This window comes from Antechinus flavipes, chromosome 1, assembly GCF_016432865.1.
Source record: "Antechinus flavipes isolate AdamAnt ecotype Samford, QLD, Australia chromosome 1, AdamAnt_v2, whole genome shotgun sequence".
Classification (NCBI taxonomy): domain Eukaryota; kingdom Metazoa; phylum Chordata; class Mammalia; order Dasyuromorphia; family Dasyuridae; genus Antechinus; species Antechinus flavipes.
Genome location: NC_067398.1, coordinates 694,262,810 through 694,283,311, shown reverse-complemented (window position 1 = coordinate 694,283,311; position 20,502 = coordinate 694,262,810). Strand labels below are relative to the sequence as shown.

General features: G+C 55.5%; 1 protein-coding gene across 4 annotated transcripts in view; it reads left to right on the top strand.

Annotated features, from left to right (window-relative positions):
• Positions 1 to 19,480, top strand: part of SETD1B (SET domain containing 1B, histone lysine methyltransferase) — a 35,283-nt gene extending 15,803 nt beyond the window's left edge. For 2 of the 4 annotated variants that reach the window (XM_051972738.1, XM_051972735.1), the window contains exons 7-19: positions 393 to 1,187; positions 1,550 to 1,597; positions 1,694 to 1,867; positions 2,408 to 2,495; positions 2,578 to 2,852; positions 3,527 to 3,647; positions 4,338 to 4,832; positions 6,169 to 7,605; positions 8,432 to 8,598; positions 9,101 to 9,232; positions 15,474 to 15,593; positions 15,708 to 15,845; positions 16,091 to 19,480. In XM_051972738.1, coding sequence (XP_051828698.1) covers positions 393 to 1,187; positions 1,550 to 1,597; positions 1,694 to 1,867; positions 2,408 to 2,495; positions 2,578 to 2,852; positions 3,527 to 3,647; positions 4,338 to 4,832; positions 6,169 to 7,605; positions 8,432 to 8,598; positions 9,101 to 9,232; positions 15,474 to 15,593; positions 15,708 to 15,845; positions 16,091 to 16,264 — 4,164 coding nt within the window. In that variant the 3' untranslated portion in view covers positions 16,265 to 19,480. The remainder of the gene's footprint in view (positions 1 to 392; positions 1,188 to 1,549; positions 1,598 to 1,693; positions 1,868 to 2,407; positions 2,496 to 2,577; positions 2,853 to 3,526; positions 3,648 to 4,337; positions 4,833 to 6,168; positions 7,606 to 8,431; positions 8,599 to 9,100; positions 9,233 to 15,473; positions 15,594 to 15,707; positions 15,846 to 16,090) is intronic. The other 2 variants (XM_051972736.1, XM_051972737.1) reach the window with 2 other exon arrangements.
• The last annotated feature ends 1,022 nt before the right edge of the window (positions 19,481 to 20,502 follow it).

The window sequence follows — 20,502 nt, the reverse complement described above, 5'->3', positions numbered from 1 at the left end:
TGGTTCCCACCCGATGGCCACCTGACCCCCCCCTTCCCTGGGCCAGCTGACCCTCCCCCCACCTGACTTTCCCTGAGGGCGCGGGGTCCAGGGGAAGCCGGCTGAGCACGAGGGGGCGACCAGGGCCTTCCCCCCATTTCCTCACTCAGGTCCTTATAACTGGCCGCTCTGAGGGGCGCCACCTGGTGGCCACCTGGCGGGCCCGGGTCTCGCTGCTCTCCCGGATGAGACTGGGGGGGGGGGGGTCCCAGCCCTCACCTTGACTCGGGCCCTCCCCGAAACAAGAAGCGACGCTCGCCGCGGGCCCCCGGGCTCTCCCCGCCGCGGGTGGGGCTCCCGGGCCGGGTCCTCCGGGGCTCCTGGGACCACCTCACCGTCTCCCTTCCCCGCAGGGTCAGCAGTCCTCGGGGGAGGACATGGAGATCTCCGACGACGAGCTGCCCTCCGCGCCCATCACCAGCGCCGACTGCCCCAAGCCCATCGTGGTGAACTCCTCGGTCACCGCCCCGGCCGTGCTGGCGACAGCCATCCCCCTGCCGCCCCCCGGCTTCCCGCCGCCGCTGCCGCCGCCGCCGCCCCCTCCCCCCCAGCCCGGCTTCCCCATGCCGCCCCCGCTGCCCCCGCCGCCGCCGCCGCCGCCCCCCACCCACCCGGCGGTCACGGTGCCGCCCCCGCCCCTGCCGGCGCCGCCGCCGCCCCCGGGGGTGCCCCCGCCCCACATCCTGCCCCCGCTGCCCCCCTTCCCCCCGGGCATGTTCCCCATGATGCAGGTGGACATGATGAACGTGCTGGGGGGCCAGTGGGCCGGGATGCCCATGTCCTTCCAGATGCAGACGCAGATGCTCAGCCGCATGATGCAGGGCCAGGGCGTGTGCCAGTACCCGCCCTTCATGGGCAGCGGCATGCAGTTCGTGAACCTGCCCCCCTACCGGCCCTTCTCGGTGGGCGCCGCCGTGGGCCGGGGCCAGCAGTGGCCGCCGCTGCCCAAGTTCGACCCCTCGGTGCCCCCGCCGGGCTACATGCCCAAGAAGGAGGACCCCCACAAGGCCACGGTGGACGGCGTCCTGCTGGTCATCGTCAAGGAGCTCAAGGCCATCATGAAGCGCGACCTGAATCGCAAGATGGTGGAGGTGGTGGCCTTCCGGGCCTTCGACGAGTGGTGGGACAAGAAGGAGCGGATGGCCAAGGTGAGGGCGCGGCGGGGGCGGCCGGGGGCGGGGGCGGCGAGCTAGAGGCCCCGGGGAGACCCCAGTTAGAATCCTGCCTCGACCCTGCTGGCTCTGTGACCGGGCAAGAGTGAGTCTCGGTTTCCTCTTCTGTAAAACGGGGGCGACAGCGCCCGTCTCACAGGCTGTCGTCACGGCCGGGTCAGCCCCCCGTGGTGGGTGACCCGGAAGCGGTTCAGGGCTGACTGTTGCTGTGGGGGCGGGGTTGGGGCTCGGGCCCCCCCAGGAACGGCTGCAGCCCCACTTTACAGACAAGGAAACTGAGTCCCGGCGGGACCGGAGCCGTAGACGAGTCTCTAGTCCGACCCTCTTTCATTTTGCAGATGGTCCCCGAGAAGGGAAGTGAATTACCCAAGGTCACACAGCAGGTAGTAAGTGTCACGGGGAACGTTGGCGCCCAGCCCCCAGAGCCAGGGCTTCCCCCGGCCCCGGCCGCAGCGCCCACCGCCCGCTCTCTCTGCCCGCAGGCGTCCCTGACCCCGGTGAAGTCGGGCGAGCACAAGGACGAGGAGAGGCCGAAACCCAAGGACCGCCTCACCTCCTGCCTGCTGGAGAACTGGAGCAAGGGCGAGGGGCTCGGCTACGAGGGCATGGGGCTGGGCATCGGCCTCCGCGGCGCCATCCGGCTGCCCTCCTTCAAGGTGAGACCCCCGGCCCGGGAGGGGGAGGGGCCGCGCGGGGTCCCCCCATCTGGTCTGAGTCCGGAGCCCGCGGGCTCTGTGGGGACGCGGCCACGGGGACATCTCCGCCCACAGACATGGGGGGTGGGTGGGGGCAGAGGGTCGTTCCCCCCGGGGCACCCTGCAGCAGAGACCCCCGGCCCGGGAGGGGGAGGGGCCGCGCGGGGTCCCCCCGTCTGGTCTGAGTCCGGAGCCCACGGGCTCTGTGGGGACGCGGCCACGGGGACATCTCCCACAGAGGGGCGTCCCCCCGGCCCCTTCCTCACTGCATGGAGCCCCCCAGCCCCCTGGGGCACCCTGCAGCAGAGACCCCCGGCCCGGGAGGGGGAGGGGCCGCGCAGGGTCCCCCCCGTCCGGTCTGAGTCCGGAGCCCACGGCCTCTCTGGGGACGTAGCCACGGGGACATCTCCCACAGAGGGGCGTCCCCCCGGCCCCTTCCTCACTGCACGGAGCCCCCCAGTCCCCCGGGGCATCCTGCACCAACTGGCGCTTTACGTGCAGGTAAAGAGGAAGGAACCGCCCGACCCAGCCTCGACGGGAGACCAGAAGAGACTGCGGCCCTCCACCTCGGTGGACGAGGAGGATGAAGGTGGGCTATTCTCTCCCGGGGCCCGATCGCCGCCCCTCCCCCGACGAAGCCCCCCCTGACCCCTGTCCTTCTCCCCCCCCAGAGTCCGAAAGGGACAGGGACATGGCCGACACCCCCTCCGACCTCTCCAAGAAGGACCCGGACGGGGTCAGCATCCGGAGGCGGCCGGCCCGGCCCCTGGAGCTGGACAGCGAGGGGGAGGAGGAGGACGATAAGGAGGAGTCCTCGTCCTCGTCCTCGTCGTCGTCGTCCTCGTCGTCGTCGTCGTCGTCCTCGTTGTCTTCGTCGTCGTCGTCGTCCTCGGAGAAGGAGGAGGAGGAGGAGGAGGACAGGCTGGCCAAGACCCCTTCTGACAAGGTGGGGGTCGCTCCCGTCCCGGGCTGGCTGCGGGGCGCCCTCCCCGAGAAGGGCCCGAGAGCCTCCGGCAGCCGCGGGGTCCTGAGGGGGCGCCGGGCAGGGCGTGGGGTCAGCAGGAGTGACGCCCCGCGTGTGGGCATCTCACTGGGGGGGAGCTCTGGGCCCTCGCTGCTGCTGCCTCGGTTCCCTCGGCTGCCTCCCGCTCGGCGCTAAGTGTCACCTTAAAGCAGGCAGTGAGTGACCAGAAGGCCCGCGAGGGGGAGGGACAAGGGGCAGACACCCTCCCACCGGCCCCTCCAGGGGCGGCCGCTCAGACCCCTCCTCAGACCCTCCTCGCGGGCTGGCGCGGGCCGCTGAAGCCCTGAGGTGGGTCCCGACCCTCGAGCGGAGTCCAGGTGTGGGGGCTGAAGGCCCAGCATGAGTGAGGGGAGGGGTCTCTGCTAGACAGAGTCTCACGGAGCGGGAGAGAGCGGAGGTTGGGGGCTCTGGGGGAAGGATGCTTGGAAGGGATGAAGGTTCGGGGGCAAAGGTAGAGCTCCGTTCGTGCGTCCGGGACGAAATGGCCGAGAGAACCGGAGACCCGTGCGTCCGCGATGTCGGCCCCGCCACAGAGAGCGGCGGCTCCTCGGCCCTGACCCCGTTTCCTGCTTCTGTCTCGCTCCGCCCCCACTCAGGAGGAGGAGGAGGAGGACGTCTGCGATGAGGAGGAGGAGGAAGGGGACGAGGAGGACGAGGAAGAAGAGACAGCGGAGGTGGAGTTGAGTGAGAAGGAGGAGGAGCTGGACTCTGAAGGAGGTGATTGTCCGTCTTTCCCGGGCACAGCTAAGCAGGGGACGCAGCTGGGGCCTCCTCGGCCGCCCCACGCGGGCCTTGCCCTTGCCCGGACTCGGCACCCGCCCGGCTGTGCCCGTCACGCTTCCGATGTCTGTCACTAAATCTTAATCGAGGAGAGAGCCGGGCTAGGGCCCCGCCTCTGACCTAGACGTGGCGGCCGCGGGACTTGGGCCCCTGCGCGCCCCGGGCGGTGCCCCCACACTCTGGCTAAGGCTCCCTGTTAAAGCCGGGGGCCGGCTCTGCTGCCAGCTCCCCTTCCGCCGGGTCCTCCCCCAGTCTCCGTCAGGGTCAAAGGTCTCTCCCTCGCCCTGCTCGGGGACCCGACCGAGACGGTAAAGTCAGGGCCGGGTGATCCGGGGACGCAGGGCCAGAGCAGGGCCGGTGCCGCCCTCCGGGAGCGTCCGCTCTAGTGGGGAGGGCCAAGCGGCTGCCCGTTACCGCAGGGTCCGCGTACACCTGCGCCCCCCACGCTAGGCCGGCCCGACCCAGGCGCCATCGACTTGTGCTGCCAGAATAAAAGGGCTACAGTGAATGTTCTGATCTCTGTGGTTGGCTCGGGGAGCTCGGGGTTCCAGGGGTGGAGCTGGTCTTGCCCCGTTCTGTTCTCCTCTTCCTGCCCCTCATTCACCTGGCCCTACTTCTCCCTCCCAGAGGATGCTGGGAGCATGGTCTCTTCCAAGGCAGAGGCTGTGTCCTCTGAAGAAAGCGAGGATTCTTCAGATTATGAATCCAGTTCAGAGTCTGAGGAGGAGGAGGAGGAGGAGGAGGAGGAAGAGGAGGAGGAGGTGGAAGAGGAAGAAGAGGAGGAGGAGGAGGAAGAGGAAGAGGAGACAGAGGCGTTAGAGGAAGTAGTGGAGGAGGCAGCACCTGGGGAAAGCCAAGACCTGCCGGTAGCTGGGGAACTGGCCATGGAGGAGGAGGAGGAGGAGGAGGAAGAGGAGGAGGTGGTGACCATCCTGGAGCTGACGCCGGTGGTGGATGAGCCAGACTTGCCAAACCTGGGAGCCGAGGAGACGGCGGGCGTCGGGGACGCCGTCGAGCTGCCGGGCCTCGAGCAGGTGGGAAAGATGATGGCCGAGCCGCCCGCGCCAGCCGTGCCCCCAGAGCCCCCGAGACGCCAGAGCCCGTCCCCCGTGGACGCTTCAGGTGAGCCGCCCGGCCCCTGCCCTCCCCATGCCCTCTATCCCCAGACCAAGGACAGCCCTGACCCTCACCTCGTCCTAATGGCCACCTGTCTGCAAGAGGGAAACCCGGTCAATCCAGCTTTGGGGCTGGCTCGCTCAACCTGGGTCCTTGTCAGTGAAATGGGAACAGCAATATTTCTATTAGCAACCCCCCACGACGTCCTGAAGTCACTTTAGAGGTGTCACAATGTTATTAATATGTGAGCCCTAATCTCTCTCCCTTCCCTCTCCTTTTCTCCCTCCTCCATCCATCTTTCTCTTTCGCTGTCCCTCTCCCTCCTCCACCTCTGTCTCTCTTTCTCTCTGTGTGTCTCTCTCTGTCTCTGTTTCTGTCTCTGTCTCTGTCTCTGTCTCTCCCTCTCTCTCCTGCATCTGTCTCTCTCTCTCTATCCCTCTCTCTTCCTCTGTCTTTCTCTGTCCCTCTCTCTCTCTGTCTCTCTCTCTCTCTCTCTATCCCTCTCTCTTCCTCTGTTTCTCTCTGTCCCTCTCTGTCCCTCTCTCTCTCTATCCCTCTGTCTTCCTCTGTCTCTCTCTGTCCTCTCTCTCTCTATCCTTCTCTCTTCCTCTGTCTCTCTCTGTCCTCTCTCTCTCTATCCTTCTCTCTTCCTCTGTCTCTCTCTGTCCCTCTCTCTCTCTCTATCCTCTCTCTTCTCTGTGTCTCTCTGTCCTCTCTCTCTGTCTCTCTCTCTATCTATCCTCTCTCTTCCTCTGTTTCTCTCTGTCCCTCTCTGTCCCTCTCTCTCTCTATCCCTCTGTCTTCCTCTGTCTCTCTCTGTCCCTCTCTCTCTCTATCCTTCTCTCTTCCTCTGTCTCTCTCTGTCCCTCTCTCTCTCTATCCTTCTCTCTTCCTCTGTGTCTCTCTGTCCCTCTCTCTCTGTCTCTCTCTCTATCTATCCCTCTCTCTTCCTCTGTTTCTCTCTGTCCCTCTCTCTCTCGTCTCTCTTTCTCTCTATCCCTCTCTCTTCCTCTGTTTCTCTCTGTCCCTCTCTGTCTCTCTCTCTCTCTATCCCTCTGTCTTCCTCTGTCTCTCTCTGTCCCTCTCTCTCTCTCTCTATCCTCTCTCTCCTCTGTTTCTCTCTGTCCCTCTCTCTCTGTCTCTCTCTCTCTCTATCCCTCTGTCTCTCTCTGTCCCTCTCTCTCTCTGTCTCTCTCTCTATCCCTCTGTCTTCCTGTCTGTCTCTCTCTCTATCTATCCCTCTCTCTTCCTCTGTCTCTCTCTGTCCCTCTCTCTCCTCCATCTGTCTCTGTCTCTCATTCTTTCTCTCTCTCCCTGTCTCCCACTACCCTTTTTCCTGTAGGGGAAGAGTTAGAGGCAGAGCTGGAACCTGCAGAAATCCCCAAGGACATATCTTTGCTGCAACTACAGCGACCGCCCAGCCCACCGGGCCTCTCCCCAGAGGCTGCACCTATCCTGGGCAGCTTCCCTCGGGAGGTGGAGGTGGAGGGCCGGCCCCACCCCCTCGGCCCCAAAGTGGTCCTCCCCCTGGAGCCAGAGTCCCTTCGGCTGCAGCCTCTGTTCCCTGCCAGGCCCCTCCAGGCCCTGCCTCTTCTGGAAGAGCCTCTGCCGGAAGAGCCGCCCCCCCGAACACCGGGCCGGGACCCTCTGGCCAAGTCCCAGAGCACAGAGACCGTGCCGGCCACACCGGGCAGTGATACGCCCCTCACCGCCAGCAGCCTGGCCCTCAGCTCCCCCCAGGTCCCCAGCAGCCCCTTCTCTTACCCGTCTCAGTCTCCCGGGCTCAGTGGCGGGGGCATCCCTCGGACGCCTGGGCGAGACTTTAGCTTCACGCCCACTTTTCCCGAGGCCGTGGGGCCCCTGCCTCTGTCTGTCTGCTCCCTTCCACCTGGCAAGAAGCTCCCTGGGGATGATCGGCCAGGGCCTGGTGCTCCCGTTTCTTCCAGCCCCCTGGAAACCAGCTTCCCCCTGCCCGTCTCTCTCCCGGTGCCCCTTTCAGTGCCGGTCCCTCTGCCGGTCCCTCTGCCCCTCCCCCCCGGTCCGTTGCTCCCCCGATCCTCCACCTTGCTACCTCTGCCCTTGACCTTGCCCCTGGCTCTGCCTCTGGCCTCTTCCCTACCGACCCCATGCCCTCCTCCCACCAAGAGGAAGCCCGGGAGGCCCAAACGTTCCCCACCAGCTGTGCTGACCCTGGACGTGCCTCCAGGAAGGCTCGCCACCTTGCCTCCTGAGGCAGCGGGCCCCAAGCTGCTGCTGCTGGCAGGGCAGCCCCCTGCCGCTGCCTCCTTCCACGGGGCGCCAGACCCCCGAGTCGTGACGCTGGACTTTAGGAACGACGGGGGCCTCCCTCCCCCACTCCCACCTCCACCGCCACCCCCACCCCCACCGGATGAGCCCACCAAGCTCCCTTTCAAAGAGCTTGAGAATCAGTGGCTGGAGGAGCCCCCTCCCCCCAATCGTGGGCCCGAGGAAGAAGTGGAGGCTGGTGACGGGGGCGGCTTCAGCAAGCCCAAGCTGCCTTGGCGCCGGCCTCCGAAGAAGCGGCACGAGGACATGGTCGTGCCCCTTCTGCCCCCGCCTTCCCCCGACTTCTCGTCCCCCCAGCGGCCCCTCTTCCGGGCCCGCTCCGAGTTTGAGGAGATGACCATCCTGTACGACATCTGGAACGGGGGGATCGACGAGGAGGACATCCGGTTCCTGTGCGTCACCTACGATCGGCTCCTCCAGCAGGACAACGGCATGGACTGGCTCAACGACACGCTTTGGGTCTACCATCCTTATATCCTCCACCTGCCCTGGGCCTCCCGGGCACTCTCTACCAGGAGAGTTGAGCGGTCTGCCCCTTTCTCCCTGGGTGCTCAGCACTGCGCCGAGCATCAGGGCTACCGGAAAACGGCCCCAGGAGTCCCTGCTTTTGAGCTCCCTGGGGCCCAGGAAGTTTTGGTGGGAAAACACGGCAGCTTTGGAGTCAGGGAATGTAGGTCTGAAGTAGAGCCTGGCCCCTTAGTGTCTTTACTGAGCAAGTCCCCTAAGGAGCCTCATCTATGAGAAGGGAAGATTTAGATTAGGTGAGTCAGTATTCCCTTTCTGATGCTGTCTCCGTGATCCAAAATCACACGGTCTCCTTGTGTGCCTCAGTTTCCTGTTGCTGAATGAAAGATTGGATTAGGTGACCCCTGAGATTCTGGTCATCTCTGAGCAGTAACAACAGGTAGCAGTTATATAGTGTTTTTTCAGATTGGCAAAGCGTGTTAACATGTGTTTTGATCCTCCCAGGTACTCTGTGAGAGGCTAGGTGCCATTATTCCCACTTTACAGTTGAGGAAACTGAGGCAGGAGTGGTTAAGTAACTTGTTCAGGATCACATAACTTTCTCAGGCTGGATTTAAACTTAGAGTCTTAGACCAAGCAATTCATCCACTGCTCCACTGAGGCAGTATGTATTGGTGGAATAGTTAGAAATTAGATAGTCTCTGTATAGAATATTTGGTGCCAGGGCCAGGTGTAGAAAGATCTTGGTCCTAGAGTGGGGACTGGGGTGGAATCCTTCGCGTGTCCAGAGGCTCTTTTTGCGTTCTTGTGTCTGGCCCTTGACCTGTCTCCACCCACCAGCTTCTCTACTCCCAAGAAGAAAAAGCGAGAGGATGGCATTCGGGAGCATGTAACCGGCTGCGCCCGCAGCGAGGGTTACTACAAAATTGACAAGAAAGATAAACTAAAATACCTCAACAACAGCCGCGCCTTTGCCGAGGAGCCCCCAGCAGACACCCAGGTGAGCCAGCGCTGCCAGATTGGCCCCAGTAGTAGTAGGGGATCCCATTTGCCCTCCTCCCCTCTGAGCCCCACTGCTTCAGGGACACAGAATATTTGAAAACGTGAGCCTTTTGCCTCCCAACTCATGCGGTGGGCCTGCCATAGTTTCTAGCAGACCCACTAGGACATGGTTATCAGTTTTTGTTTCTAGCAGACCTTTCAAGATTTCTAAGAGAATCATCAGGATTTCTAATAGGATCTCAGGGTTTCTACAAGAACCATCAGGATTTCTAGTAGGACCATTAGGGTTTCTAGCAGACCCATCAGGACTTTTTTACCATGCTTATCAGTGTTTCTAGCAGACCTTTCAAGGTTTCTAGTAGGACCATTAACATTTCTTACAGACCTTTCAGTAGCTCTAACATGCTTATATGCTTATGGTGTTTGTTTCTAGCAGGACCATCACGGTTCGTTTCTAGCATGTGCGTCAGGATTTGTTCTTTTCTCTCTCCTCACTCCAGGGCATGAGCATCCCTGCTCAGCCACACGCCTCCACCCGGGCAGGCTCCGAGCGCCGCTCAGAACAGCGGCGCCTTCTCTCCTCCTTCACGGGAAGTTGTGACAGCGACCTGCTCAAGTTCAACCAGTTAAAGGTAGAGGCACGGGAACCTCTGTCTCCCTCTCCCATTGGGGCAGCTTCATTCTCCTCTCATCACTTAGGAAGCTCCTGGGGTCCTCAGTGTGTAAAGAAGAAAGAATGGGACACACAGAATGTCAGAGCTGGTGGAGAACTTGGAATGTGGAATGTCAGAACTGGAAGAGAACTTAGAACATAGACTGTCAGAGTGGGGGACAATTTAGAATGTAGACTTTTAGCTGGAAGTTTAGAATGTGGAATGGCAGAGCTGGAAGAGAACTTAGAACGTGAAATTGTCAGAACTGAAAGAGATCTTAGAACATGGAATGTCAGCCTAGAATACATATTTTGAGAGCTGGAAGGGATCTTTGCACATAGACTGTGAAAGTTGGAAGAGAACTTAGTACATGGAATGTGAGAGCTGAAGAAGAACTTAAAACATGGAATGTTAGAGCTGGGAGAGAACTTAGAACATGAAATATCAGAATTGGAAGAGAACTTAGAATGTGAACTGTCAGAGCTGGGGGAGAACTTAGAATATGGAATGTCTGAGCTGGAAGAGAACTTGGTCTGTACATAGACTATGAGAGCTGGAAATGAATTTAGAACATGGAATGTCAGAGCTGGGGGAGAACTTAGAATATGGAATGTCAGAATTGGGGAAGAACTTAGAACAAGAAATGTCAGAATTGGAAAACTTAGAACCTGAACTGTCAGAACTGGGGGAGAACTTAGAATATGGAATGTCAGAACTCAGAGAGAACTTAGAACATGGGCTGTCAGAACTGGAAGAGAACTTAGAACATCAGAGTATCAGAACTGGAAGAGAACCTAGAACATGGATTGTCAGAGCTAGGAGAGAACTTAGAATGTGGAATGTCAGAGCTGGAAGAGAACTTAGAACATGGACTATGAGAACTGGAAGAGAACTTAGAACATGGACTGTCAGAACTGGAAGAATTTAGAACGTGGACTATCAGCTGGAAGAGAACTTAGAATATGAACTGCCAGAGCTGGAAGAATACTTAGAACAAGGGTTGTCAGGGCTAGTACATGGAACAATTGAATTGGAGGAAACTTAGGAAATAGAATGTCAAGTCTGGGGGATAACTTAGAACATGGAATATCAGAGTAGGGAAAAACTTAGAATGTGGAGTGTCAGGGCGAGGGGAGAATTCAGAATGTAGACTATGTGCTGGAAGAAAGTTTAGATTATAGAATGTCAGAGCTGGAGAAGAACTTAGAACACGAAATGTCATTGCCAAAAGGGATCTTAGAACATGGAGTGTCAGCGTTGGGAGGGCCCTTAGGACACATTGACACATTGTCCCAGGTAGGAAGGATTAAGGTTAAAGTAAAACCTCTCCATTCTCTAGTAGCTCTGAGTTGTTCTAGGACCCCCTCCTCTGTCCTGGCTTCAGAGTCAACAATAAAGTATGGGACACCTTGGTTAATTTCCCTGAATGGGAAATAATAAACGTGGCCTTCGTCCCCCTACCCACCAGCTGCGGGGGACAAGCTCGCAAAATACAACTTGGTTAAAATCCCCCTTTTCCCAATAATAGTCACATTTTTAAATGGTGTCTGCATCTGTCCTCCCCTCCCCTTCCCTCAGGGTATCATCTCTATCACTTCTGCCTTGCCTCTCTCCAGATGTCCCTCTAACAATGAGCTCATCTACCTATTTTCCTTCTTGTCTCATCGGGATACCCCAAACTGAGCCTTGCTCATGCCCAGTCTGAGTACCGGCAGCTTGTAGCCGCAGTGCTTGGGATTATGCTAACCAATCCCCTTCTAGATTGGGGAGCAGCCCCTTCTTGCTGATTGTCCAGCAAGTCTTGTTTGTGACTGCTCCTAGGAGTTTTGTCTGCACCGAGATAGGATGCCTGGCTAGCTCAACCTAAATAGAAGCCATAGCTTCTCAACTTTTTTCTTTCCTTTTTTTCTTTTCTTTTTTTTTTTTTTGCTGAGACAATTGGGATTAAGTGACTTGCCCAGGGTCACCCAGCCAGGAAGTGTTAAGTATCTGAGACCAGATTTAAACTCAAGTCCTCCTGACTTCAGGGATAGTGCTCCCTCCACTGCACCACCTGGCTGCCCCTTCAACTTATTTCTAAAACATTTGGAGGATTCATCTTTAGGTCTGGGCCAGCTGCTGCCCCAAAACCACTCCCCCTTTCCACAAGGAAAATGTATGACAGTGAGCCCTCTGGCAATCTTGGTCCCACTAGATTTCTAGGTTAGCGACACTTCAACAAGTGGTTATCCAACGTTTCCTTGAAGACCTGTAATGAGGTCCAGTTGTGGTAGCCCCCACTGTCCTTTTCCCCTTCCAGCTGGACCCCCCGCATCTTTTCCCTGTCCTTCACTCTGCCCTGTCTGGTTCTTCAGTTGGAGAGGAAGGGTCCTGTAATTCTCTGCTACTCCCCTATTTATAGCCCTTTTTGTGCCCCCCCTTCCCCAGTGATTTTTTGAGGGGTCATTCTAGGTCAGGAACCTTTTTCAGTGTCCTGGCCCCCCTTAGCTTAGCCTGCTAAAACCTATTGATTCCTTCTCAAAATCATGTTTTTAAATGCTTAGCATAAAAGACAGGGTTATATAGGATCCAAATGTCATCTTTCTCTTGATTTACATCCTCTGATCTTCATGATCACGGAGCTTCAGGATAAGAAGCTTGGCCCGGGGGGCTGTTGGCTGATAGCATCCACCCTGAGCAAAGTATTGACCCAAGAGGCTCCTCCAGGGCCAATGTCCTTCCCCCTCCTTCCTTGTTCCCCAACCTGCCCTTCTTCATTTCAATAATAGGAGTCTGCTCTAGCTGATAGGGCGTCTCCTAGCCATCTGACCAGCTCCTCATAAACGAGCCCGTTGCTGCCGGATGCCCTTCCCATAATGCCCAGCTTTCAGCCTGCAACAGTTGCTCTCCCCCAGGGCCACAATGTTTCTCCGTCCAGGCCTGCGGCTCTGCCTCGGTTAGCGGCTCCTCAGTTGGCCCAGAAGCCTGGAAGCCCAGCAGCCCTCCCCAAGGTGGCCGAGCGCTTTTGTCCTCCAAGCCAGCCTCCGATCCTGGCTCTCTGAGTGCTCAGCTGTTCCCTCTTTATAATGGGCACCCCCAGCCCTCGCCCCTCACTCCGGGCTAGCCAAAGGACCTTTCCCTCTTACAAACATGGAGGCTACAGTGTTACCAAATAAACATGGGAGTTCCTCTCGGCACTGTTCCCCGTGACGCCGCCTGCCTGGGTTAGCCCTTCCTAGACAGACATGGCGGCGATCTGGCTCGTCTTTATGCAGGGATTTTAGTAGATTGCTTCCAAAACCTCCGGACTGTGAACTGCCGACAGTTCAGATCGGGGGCTCGCTAGAGTCTGTAGGCAGGACTGTAAAACAGGGACAGGGGAGTGGACTGAATGGCCCCAGAGGTCACTATATTTAGGATCGTACGAACACACCTCATTGTTGTATCCTAGTCTCTTTCCTCAGCCGCGGCTTCAAGGTCAGGGTCCTGAGGAACCCTAGGTTTAGCCAGATCCCTTAGCAGCACCCCGTTTAACTAGAATTCCCTGTTTTTTTCCAAAGAGTAGCCTTGGAGTGTGATAGGTGTGGGGGATGGAAAACCTGGATAAAAGTCCTTCCTCTGCCTTTTACAGGTTATGTAATTCCAGGCAAGTTAATTAACCCTAGGCCTCCAGGCAAACTTTATTAAAGATGATAAATGGCTGAGAAAATACCCACCTTCCCGTGAGCTCATTAGTCCCTTTTCCTAGAAATGCCGCGTTTAATAGCAGCGCACGTGAGCTTGTAGATGGCACCTTTCTCCCCCCAAATGCCTCTCGAGCAATGACCTGCCTCTGTTTATTATTTTATTCTCACTTAACTGTTGTTTCGGCTTTTTCCAGTCATGTCTGACTCTTTATGACCCTGTTTGAGGTTTCTTTGGTTCCAGAGACAGATTTGAACTCGGGAAGACCAGCCCTGATTCTAGGCCCGGAGCTCTAGCCACTGAACTTTGCCCTCATTGTAACACTGTCCGTATAATCGTGCCCGTGCCCGGGGTGAGCTCTGGAGAACAGACTCCGGACTGTCCTAGCACAGTCTGACTGACCCGAACACGAGCTCACTTCTCTCTGTTGAGCACCTACTGTGTGCCAGACCCCAGGGACTCCAAGGCAAGAATGAAAGGACCCAGACCTCAAAGAGCTTATGTATTAGGGCAGGGTGAGGGCAGTAGGGACCAAATAGGACATGTGGACAAGGAGATACAATGTCTACACAGAGAAATACAAGATACAGTCTACTGAGGAGTATAACCTATAAGCAAGTGCACCGGTGCAAATTATATACAAAGTAATTTCAGGAAGGAGAGAGCTGCAATCCAAAACGGCCTCGGGTAGGATGTGCATGTGAGTGGGCAGCTCCCGGGCACGGGGCACAGCCTGGACAAAAGCCTGGAAATAGAAGCCGGCAGCCACAAAAGGCTGGTGGGAACCAGACTGGGGGAGCTTTCAGTGTCTCCAGCCCAGTCTGGCCAGTGGATCTAGGTAGGTGGGCCCTGCCTGGACTTGAGATAAGAGACTTACAGAAGTGAGGGCGGGAAGTCCAGGATGGCAAGCCGCAGCCACCAAGGAGCCCATCATCGGCCCGTGGTGACGGTGGCTGGGACCCTTAACTCCTTGCTGGGTGATGGGGGCCGGCCTGAGGCTCTCTGTTGTATAAAGCAGCTGAGTAAGTTGTAGAGAGGAGATTGGAGTCGGCTTCTTCACCTTAGGCCAGAGCTCTGGCCAGTCTTACATGGCTGAGTTTAGTGGAAAGACCCCCCTCACCCCCCCACCCCTACCCCTGAGAGGTGGAGCGAAAAGGTGGCAGTTTGAGGCTTCCATCAACTCTCTTCCCCTGTGTGAACTGGAGCAAAACTCCGTAGTCTCAGACAGATTGCCCGCACTTATGTGCTCCCCAGTTGTGTCCTGTGGTAAATTACATGGTCCTGTATAATCACTAGAAGTGGCTGGATGGCCCAGGAGATAGAACTCGAGGGCCTGGAGTTAGATCAGAATTCCAATACAACCTCAGGCGCTTAACTAGCTGTACTCAAGGCTGTGTGACTTATATATGCGCCTCCGTTTCCTCATCTGTAAAATGAGTTGGAGAAGGAAAGGCAAACCACTCTAGTATCTTTGCCAAGAAAACCCCACAGGGGGTGGGGGGATGTGTGGGGGTCAGTTAAGTGATGCAGTGGATTGAGTACCATCCCCTGTACCAGCCCTGAAATCAGGAGGACCCCAGTTCAAATCTGGCATCAAACATTGAACACTTCTAGCTGTGTGACCCTGGGCAAGTCACTAAACCCCAATTGCCTCAGCTAAAACAAAAAACCATGGACAGGATTGGCGTGCTATGGTTCCCAGGGCACAAAGATCAGGTACAGCTGAATGACTGAACAACAATATAACCCCTGACATAGAAGGAATTTCATGCTCTAAGAATGAGGGATTGGAGTTCCGAAATCCTAGCTTGCACTCTAAATCTCAGCTTTCTCATCTGTAAAATGGGAATAATCAGACTCAGATCCCTTTCCTCAGAGGCTGTTCTGTATATCTTCACTGCACCAATAGAACACATGTGTGAGATACTGTTAAGATTGGCAAAGAACTATTTTTTCTTATTTTAGCCTCCCATTCACCCTCTGCAGTCGAAACTCTGATTATCCCCATTTTATAGATGAAATTAGTGGCTCACCCGCAGTTTACGTACAGAGCATAACTTGTAAGTGTCTCGTGATCCAGCTCTGTAAACACCATCTACAACCTTCTATATCAGAAACACCATGTAAATAATGAGCTTTTGTTGCCATGTTCAGTGAATGGTTCTCTGGACCTCAGTTTCCCTATTATTTTTGCTGAGGTAGTTGAGGTAAAATGACTTGCCCAGGTTCACACAGCTAGGATGTATGAAGTGTCAGGTTGAATTTGAACTCGGGTCCTCCTGACTCCAGGGTCAATGCTCAGTCCACTGCGCCATCCAGCTGCCCCTGAATATGGATGTGGCTCCTGCTCAATTCCCTACCAGCTCTTAACTCCTGATGTCCAACAAGCTTTTACTGTCTGGATAGACCACAAGCCCATTTATTAAGCACCTGCTGTGTGCCAGACACTATCCTGGACACTGGGCAGAGCAAAGACAAAAAAGTGAAATCATCCTTTCCCCCGAGAACCTTGGGTTCTCCTTACCCTAAATGACTCCACTTCTGCTCTTCTGCCCAGTTCCGGAAGAAGAAGCTGAAATTCTGCAAGAGCCACATCCACGACTGGGGCCTTTTTGCCATGGAGCCCATTGCAGCTGACGAAATGGTCATCGAGTACGTGGGGCAGAACATCCGGCAGGTAGGAGCCGGTGGCGGCCACGGGCCCCTCCCCGGGGGGGTGGGCGGATGGCGGGTGGCGGCTCTGGGGGCCGGCTGCCTCTACTTCCCTTGGCCTTCCCTCCATCCCCACCAGGTCATCGCCGACATGCGGGAGAAGCGTTACGAGGACGAGGGCATTGGGAGCAGCTACATGTTCCGAGTCGACCACGACACAATCATCGACGCTACAAAATGTGGCAACTTTGCCAGGTTCATCAACCACAGCTGTAATGTAAGTGGCTGGGGTCGGAGGTCATCCCATCGATCAGCCCCCCATGCGAGGTTTTAGAACAGAATTGAGCTGGGATTGGGGGAGGGTCCCCTCCAGCCGCCTAAGTCATCCTTGAAAACTCGGAAACTCCCATTTAAATCATCCCCCTTCGTGCCTCAGTTCCCTCATCAGTAAATGAGTGGGGTGGCCCTGGGGTCCCCCCTGGATCCTAAAAACCCTCTGCCCCTGGCTTTTCCACCCCACAGCCAAACTGCTACGCCAAGGTCATCACCGTGGAGTCCCAGAAGAAGATCGTCATCTACTCCAAGCAACATATCAACGTCAATGAAGAAATCACTTACGATTACAAATTTCCCATCGAGGACGTCAAGATCCCCTGTCTGTGTGGCTCGGAAAACTGCCGGGGGACTCTCAACTAGGACGCCAGGGAGCTGGGCGCGCTCTGCCAAAAAAGGGAGAAAGGGAAAAGATGGAAGCTCCCGTCAGCCCCGCCCAGTCCAGCGAGACGCCTCGGGCCTAAGCTCCTCCGCGCCCGGCTCTCCCCAGCCCACCCTCAGGTGCTGTCCCTTTCCCCAGGCCCGGCTCGCGGCCAGCCCGACACTACCCACCTTCCTGAAGCTTCCTCTCTACCTCCTCCCCTCCTCCTCCTCTTCCTCCTACTTGTGGGAAAAGATGCTCCCTCTCTCTCTGATTTTTTAATTTTTTTTTTAAGTTTTTTAAGTCACATAGACACATGCCCTCTCCCACAAATGCTGCTACATTTTTTTTCCTCCTCCTCAAAAAAACAAGGACAAAGATAGTTTTTCACCATTCAAATGTGGAGCCAGAGCTGGAGGGAGAAATATTATGCTTTTTGGAAGAGAGATGAGGGTACAAAGTTTGGAGGAGGAGGAGGAACAGGGATTTAGGGGGAGGCTTGGGCGCCAAGACAATGGCTGTTGGCTCCCTGTCCCTCGCTATATATTTTGGGAGCCTTCCCTTCTCTCCCTACCCCCACTGATGTTTCGTTAGACCCTGCCTTTCAGGCCTAGGTGAACCTGGGGATGCCATAGGAGGGAGCAGGGAGAGGGGCGAGGCCGCGGGCTCCCCTCCGAGGGAGTCTGCCCAGGCTTGCTTAGGAGGCACTTGGTGGTTAGGATGCAGGCACTGATGGGGGGGCCCTGCAGCCTTCGCTCCTCAGGACTCTAGATACTCTCTGCCTCAGTCTTAGGGAGCCAGTGGTCAGCCTCCTGCCCTCTCCCCACCTGAATGTCTTTTCCTTTCTCTTTCCCTGCCCCAAGCCCTCTCCTCTTCTCCCCCCTGCTCCTCGATCTGCTGGGATGGCCTTCAGTGCCTGCTCCATCTTCCTCTCCCGCACTAGGTCCGAGCTGGGGACCCGCAGCTATTCTCGGGAGGCTGGAGAGGGGCTGCTCTGCTTGGCTTTCTTCCCCTCCCTCTCTCTCTCTTGATCTGTCTTCCTTCCCTGGTGCTGGGGAGCCGGGCAGGTGCTATGTAAAGGTCGGGCAGTGGGCCAGAGCTGGGCGCGGGGTCCACCTTCGGAGACCATGTTCCTTGCCCTTGCCTCCACCTCCGGCCCATGGCCGCCCCTGGGAGTTAGCAGGGGGCACGCCTGGATCTCTTAAATGTTTACTTTCTCATTCAGATGCCAGCAAGAAGGGGGCGAGAGCGAGCGGTCAGGGTGAGGAAGGGCACCAGGCCCTCACCCGAGCCACGGCCTACCCCCAGATAGCCAGCCGCCAGGGCAGGGCCCTTTAGGTGCTGTGTAGTTTACTCCCCAAGAGCCCGGGGAAGGGGCTGGGCAGTGCTTGGCTCGCCCGGGCCGGACCTTCCCTGGGAGGCCGGGTGGAAACCCAGGGGAGAAGAGGCCGGAGGGCTACTCCCCCAGGCTAACGTGCTTCCTACCCTCTGCCCCGCTCCCGTAGCTCTTCTTCCTTTCTCTGCCATTACGGGTTGTCTTTTAGGATCGGTGTTTCTCTTTCAGAAGAGATGCCTCAAAACTTTCATCTGTTCTCTGCTGGGATCCCTGGGCCCAGGGACACCATTGGGCTTCCCTCACCTCACTCTGTCCATCCGTCCGTCCGTCCATCTGTCCTACTTACCGCTAGCCTGTCCGCTTCCCTGTCTGTCCCCAGGGTGGACCGGGGAGGGACGGGGAACCCATCTTGAAGATATTTATATTGAAAAAAAAAATGCAAAGAGTTTCATTTTCTCCCCTGAGGAAGGAAAAAGAAAATGATTTTTTAAAGGTTGGACAGAAGTCTCCAGTAGCTTTCAGTAGGTGTGTCCCCATCCCCTTCACCCCCCAAAACTTGTAGGATTCATTTCAACGCTTTTTGTGTATAGAACAGGAAGGACTAAAAGGACACATAAAAAAAACGCCACAAGCATTTTGGAGTTCAAAATCAACGCATCATCTGTACAGAGACCACTGGGGTGACCTTCTCTTGGGAACATTGTTTCTTGTAGAAACACGTGGAAAAAAAATTTTTTTTTTTTGAGGATTTCTTTGTACTTAGGGGGGGAAAAGCCCCGATAAACCCAACAACAGGGAAAACAAAAAACAAAAACAAAACAAAAAAAACCAAGTGAGCTTGTAAATACTTTATGAAAAAAAAAAAAAGGAACTTATTATAATTTGGACTCGTTTTTAGCAAGATGACAGCTTTCCCTCCGAGCCGCCTGCTGAAGCCCCAGCTCACGCGAGGAGCCGCTAGCATCTCTCTCTCAGCTTGTGTCAAGCTTCTTACTGTGTAAATTCTGTACAAAAGAACTTGGGTTTGGTTTTGTTTGGGGCTTTGGGGTTTTTGTTTTGTTTGGATTTTTTTTTTTTTTTGGTTCTTTTTGTGTGTGTGTGCCCTGATTGTGTGCGTGTGCGCGCATGTGAGCGAGCGAGCGAGTGAGTGTCCAATTAGACAAAATTAGCATCATCGAAATGGAGGGGAAAATGCAGGCCAACCGAAGGCCTTTCCTTTTCATTTTGGGTTCAGGCCTTGTCTGCCAACTTAAATGTGCAAGAGAGAGAAAAAAAAAGAATATATATATTTATTTCACAGAAGGAAGACATGTACAGTATGGAGAAGGGTCTATTTAAGCAAGTTTTGGATCCCCGACTCCCACAAGAGATGGTTCTCTCCCAGACTTCAGATTGGGACAAGCACTAAGGGAGAAAGGGGAGGGCAGAAGATGCTTTAGATGGGACCCCTCCCCCAGACCCCTCACTTCCCTTTCAGCAAGTTGTTTCACGGGTGAGAGCAATGGGAGGGCTCCTCCGTCAGAGGCGAGGAGACGGTTTGCAATAACTAAGAAAATGCAGTTGTTTTTTAGTTGGATTTGATTTGAGAAATTCTTTGCTTTGAAGATTTCTGCCTGGAAGTTTTCTTTTTCTTTCTTTTGGTTTTCTTTCCCCCTCTCTCCCCCCCTTAAAGAAAAAAAAGGCAGTTGAATTTTTGGGCCATTTTGTGCATCTAGACCCCGCCCTCTGTACGTCACCTGTTTTTTGAAGAGAAATGTTTCTGTTGTGGGTGATCTTGCTGTAAATACTTGTTCATATTTTTGTGAATTCAATACTATGTACCATTGTATTATAGTAACTTTTATAAAGCAAACCCTAAATATACTGACTTTTCTTACAGAAATCTGACCTCTCTGGCCTTCTTCAGTCCAGGGCTCCCAGAGCAGGCAAAGGGTGGGGTGAGGGCTCCCTATGAGTCCATGAGGAGACCGGCCCTCTCCAGGGGGGGAGATGTGAATGGTCAGGAGCAGTAAAGATGGCTGAACTAAGGGGAAGGTCACATGTCACAAGTGCAGGATGAGATCAGATAAGGCTTTTTCCTTCCCCACTCCAAAACAAAAATTAAAAAGATCTGGGGGTCTTAATGGATTACAGGTTCAATTCAATTGACAGCACCTGCTGATTAATTAGTCTCTGCCTTCTAGAGCTCTTTATTCTACTGGATATGGGAAATGAACACACACGAGAGATGAAGTAAGCTGCCAGGGGTGTGAGAATAGAGTACTTGCTGTAGAAAGGGACAATGGAAGCCAGTTTTAAATGGGGTTTGGAGATCAAATGTCACAAGTCATATGCTGGGTCCCTTACATTGAGATACGCATGTGAGTGCATGTGAATGATAGCTATCATATGGCCTTTGGCCATAGTGATTGGGTTTGCTCTATTATCCCCATTTTATTTGATGGATAAACTGAGGTGCAGAGAGCAAAGACTTGCCCATCTCAGGCAGGATTTGGATTTAGGTCTTTACCAACTCCATATCTGCTTTGCTACTCAGGTCACTGTGATAGTTGTGTGGTTCAGCTGGAGAGATAAGACTACATCCAGATAGTGAAGGATTTTAAATACCAAACAGAATTTGTATTTTATCTTCCAGGCGGCTGGGAGTCACGGAACCCTCTTGAGCAGGGGAGATACATGATTAGATCTCTGCTCCCGAAGTGTCATTTGGGCAGCTGTATGGGAGGGGTTAAGTGGGAAAAGGGGAGAGTTTATAATGAATCAACAATCTGATATGACAGCCAGGAATGAAAGCTCTCTTAGTCTGCATTAAAGGAAGTGAGGTGTTCAAAACATCGGGGCCATCAAACATGATTCTGGGCCAGCACATTGCAGCCGAGCTAGAGCACCTGCTCTCCAAGTAGG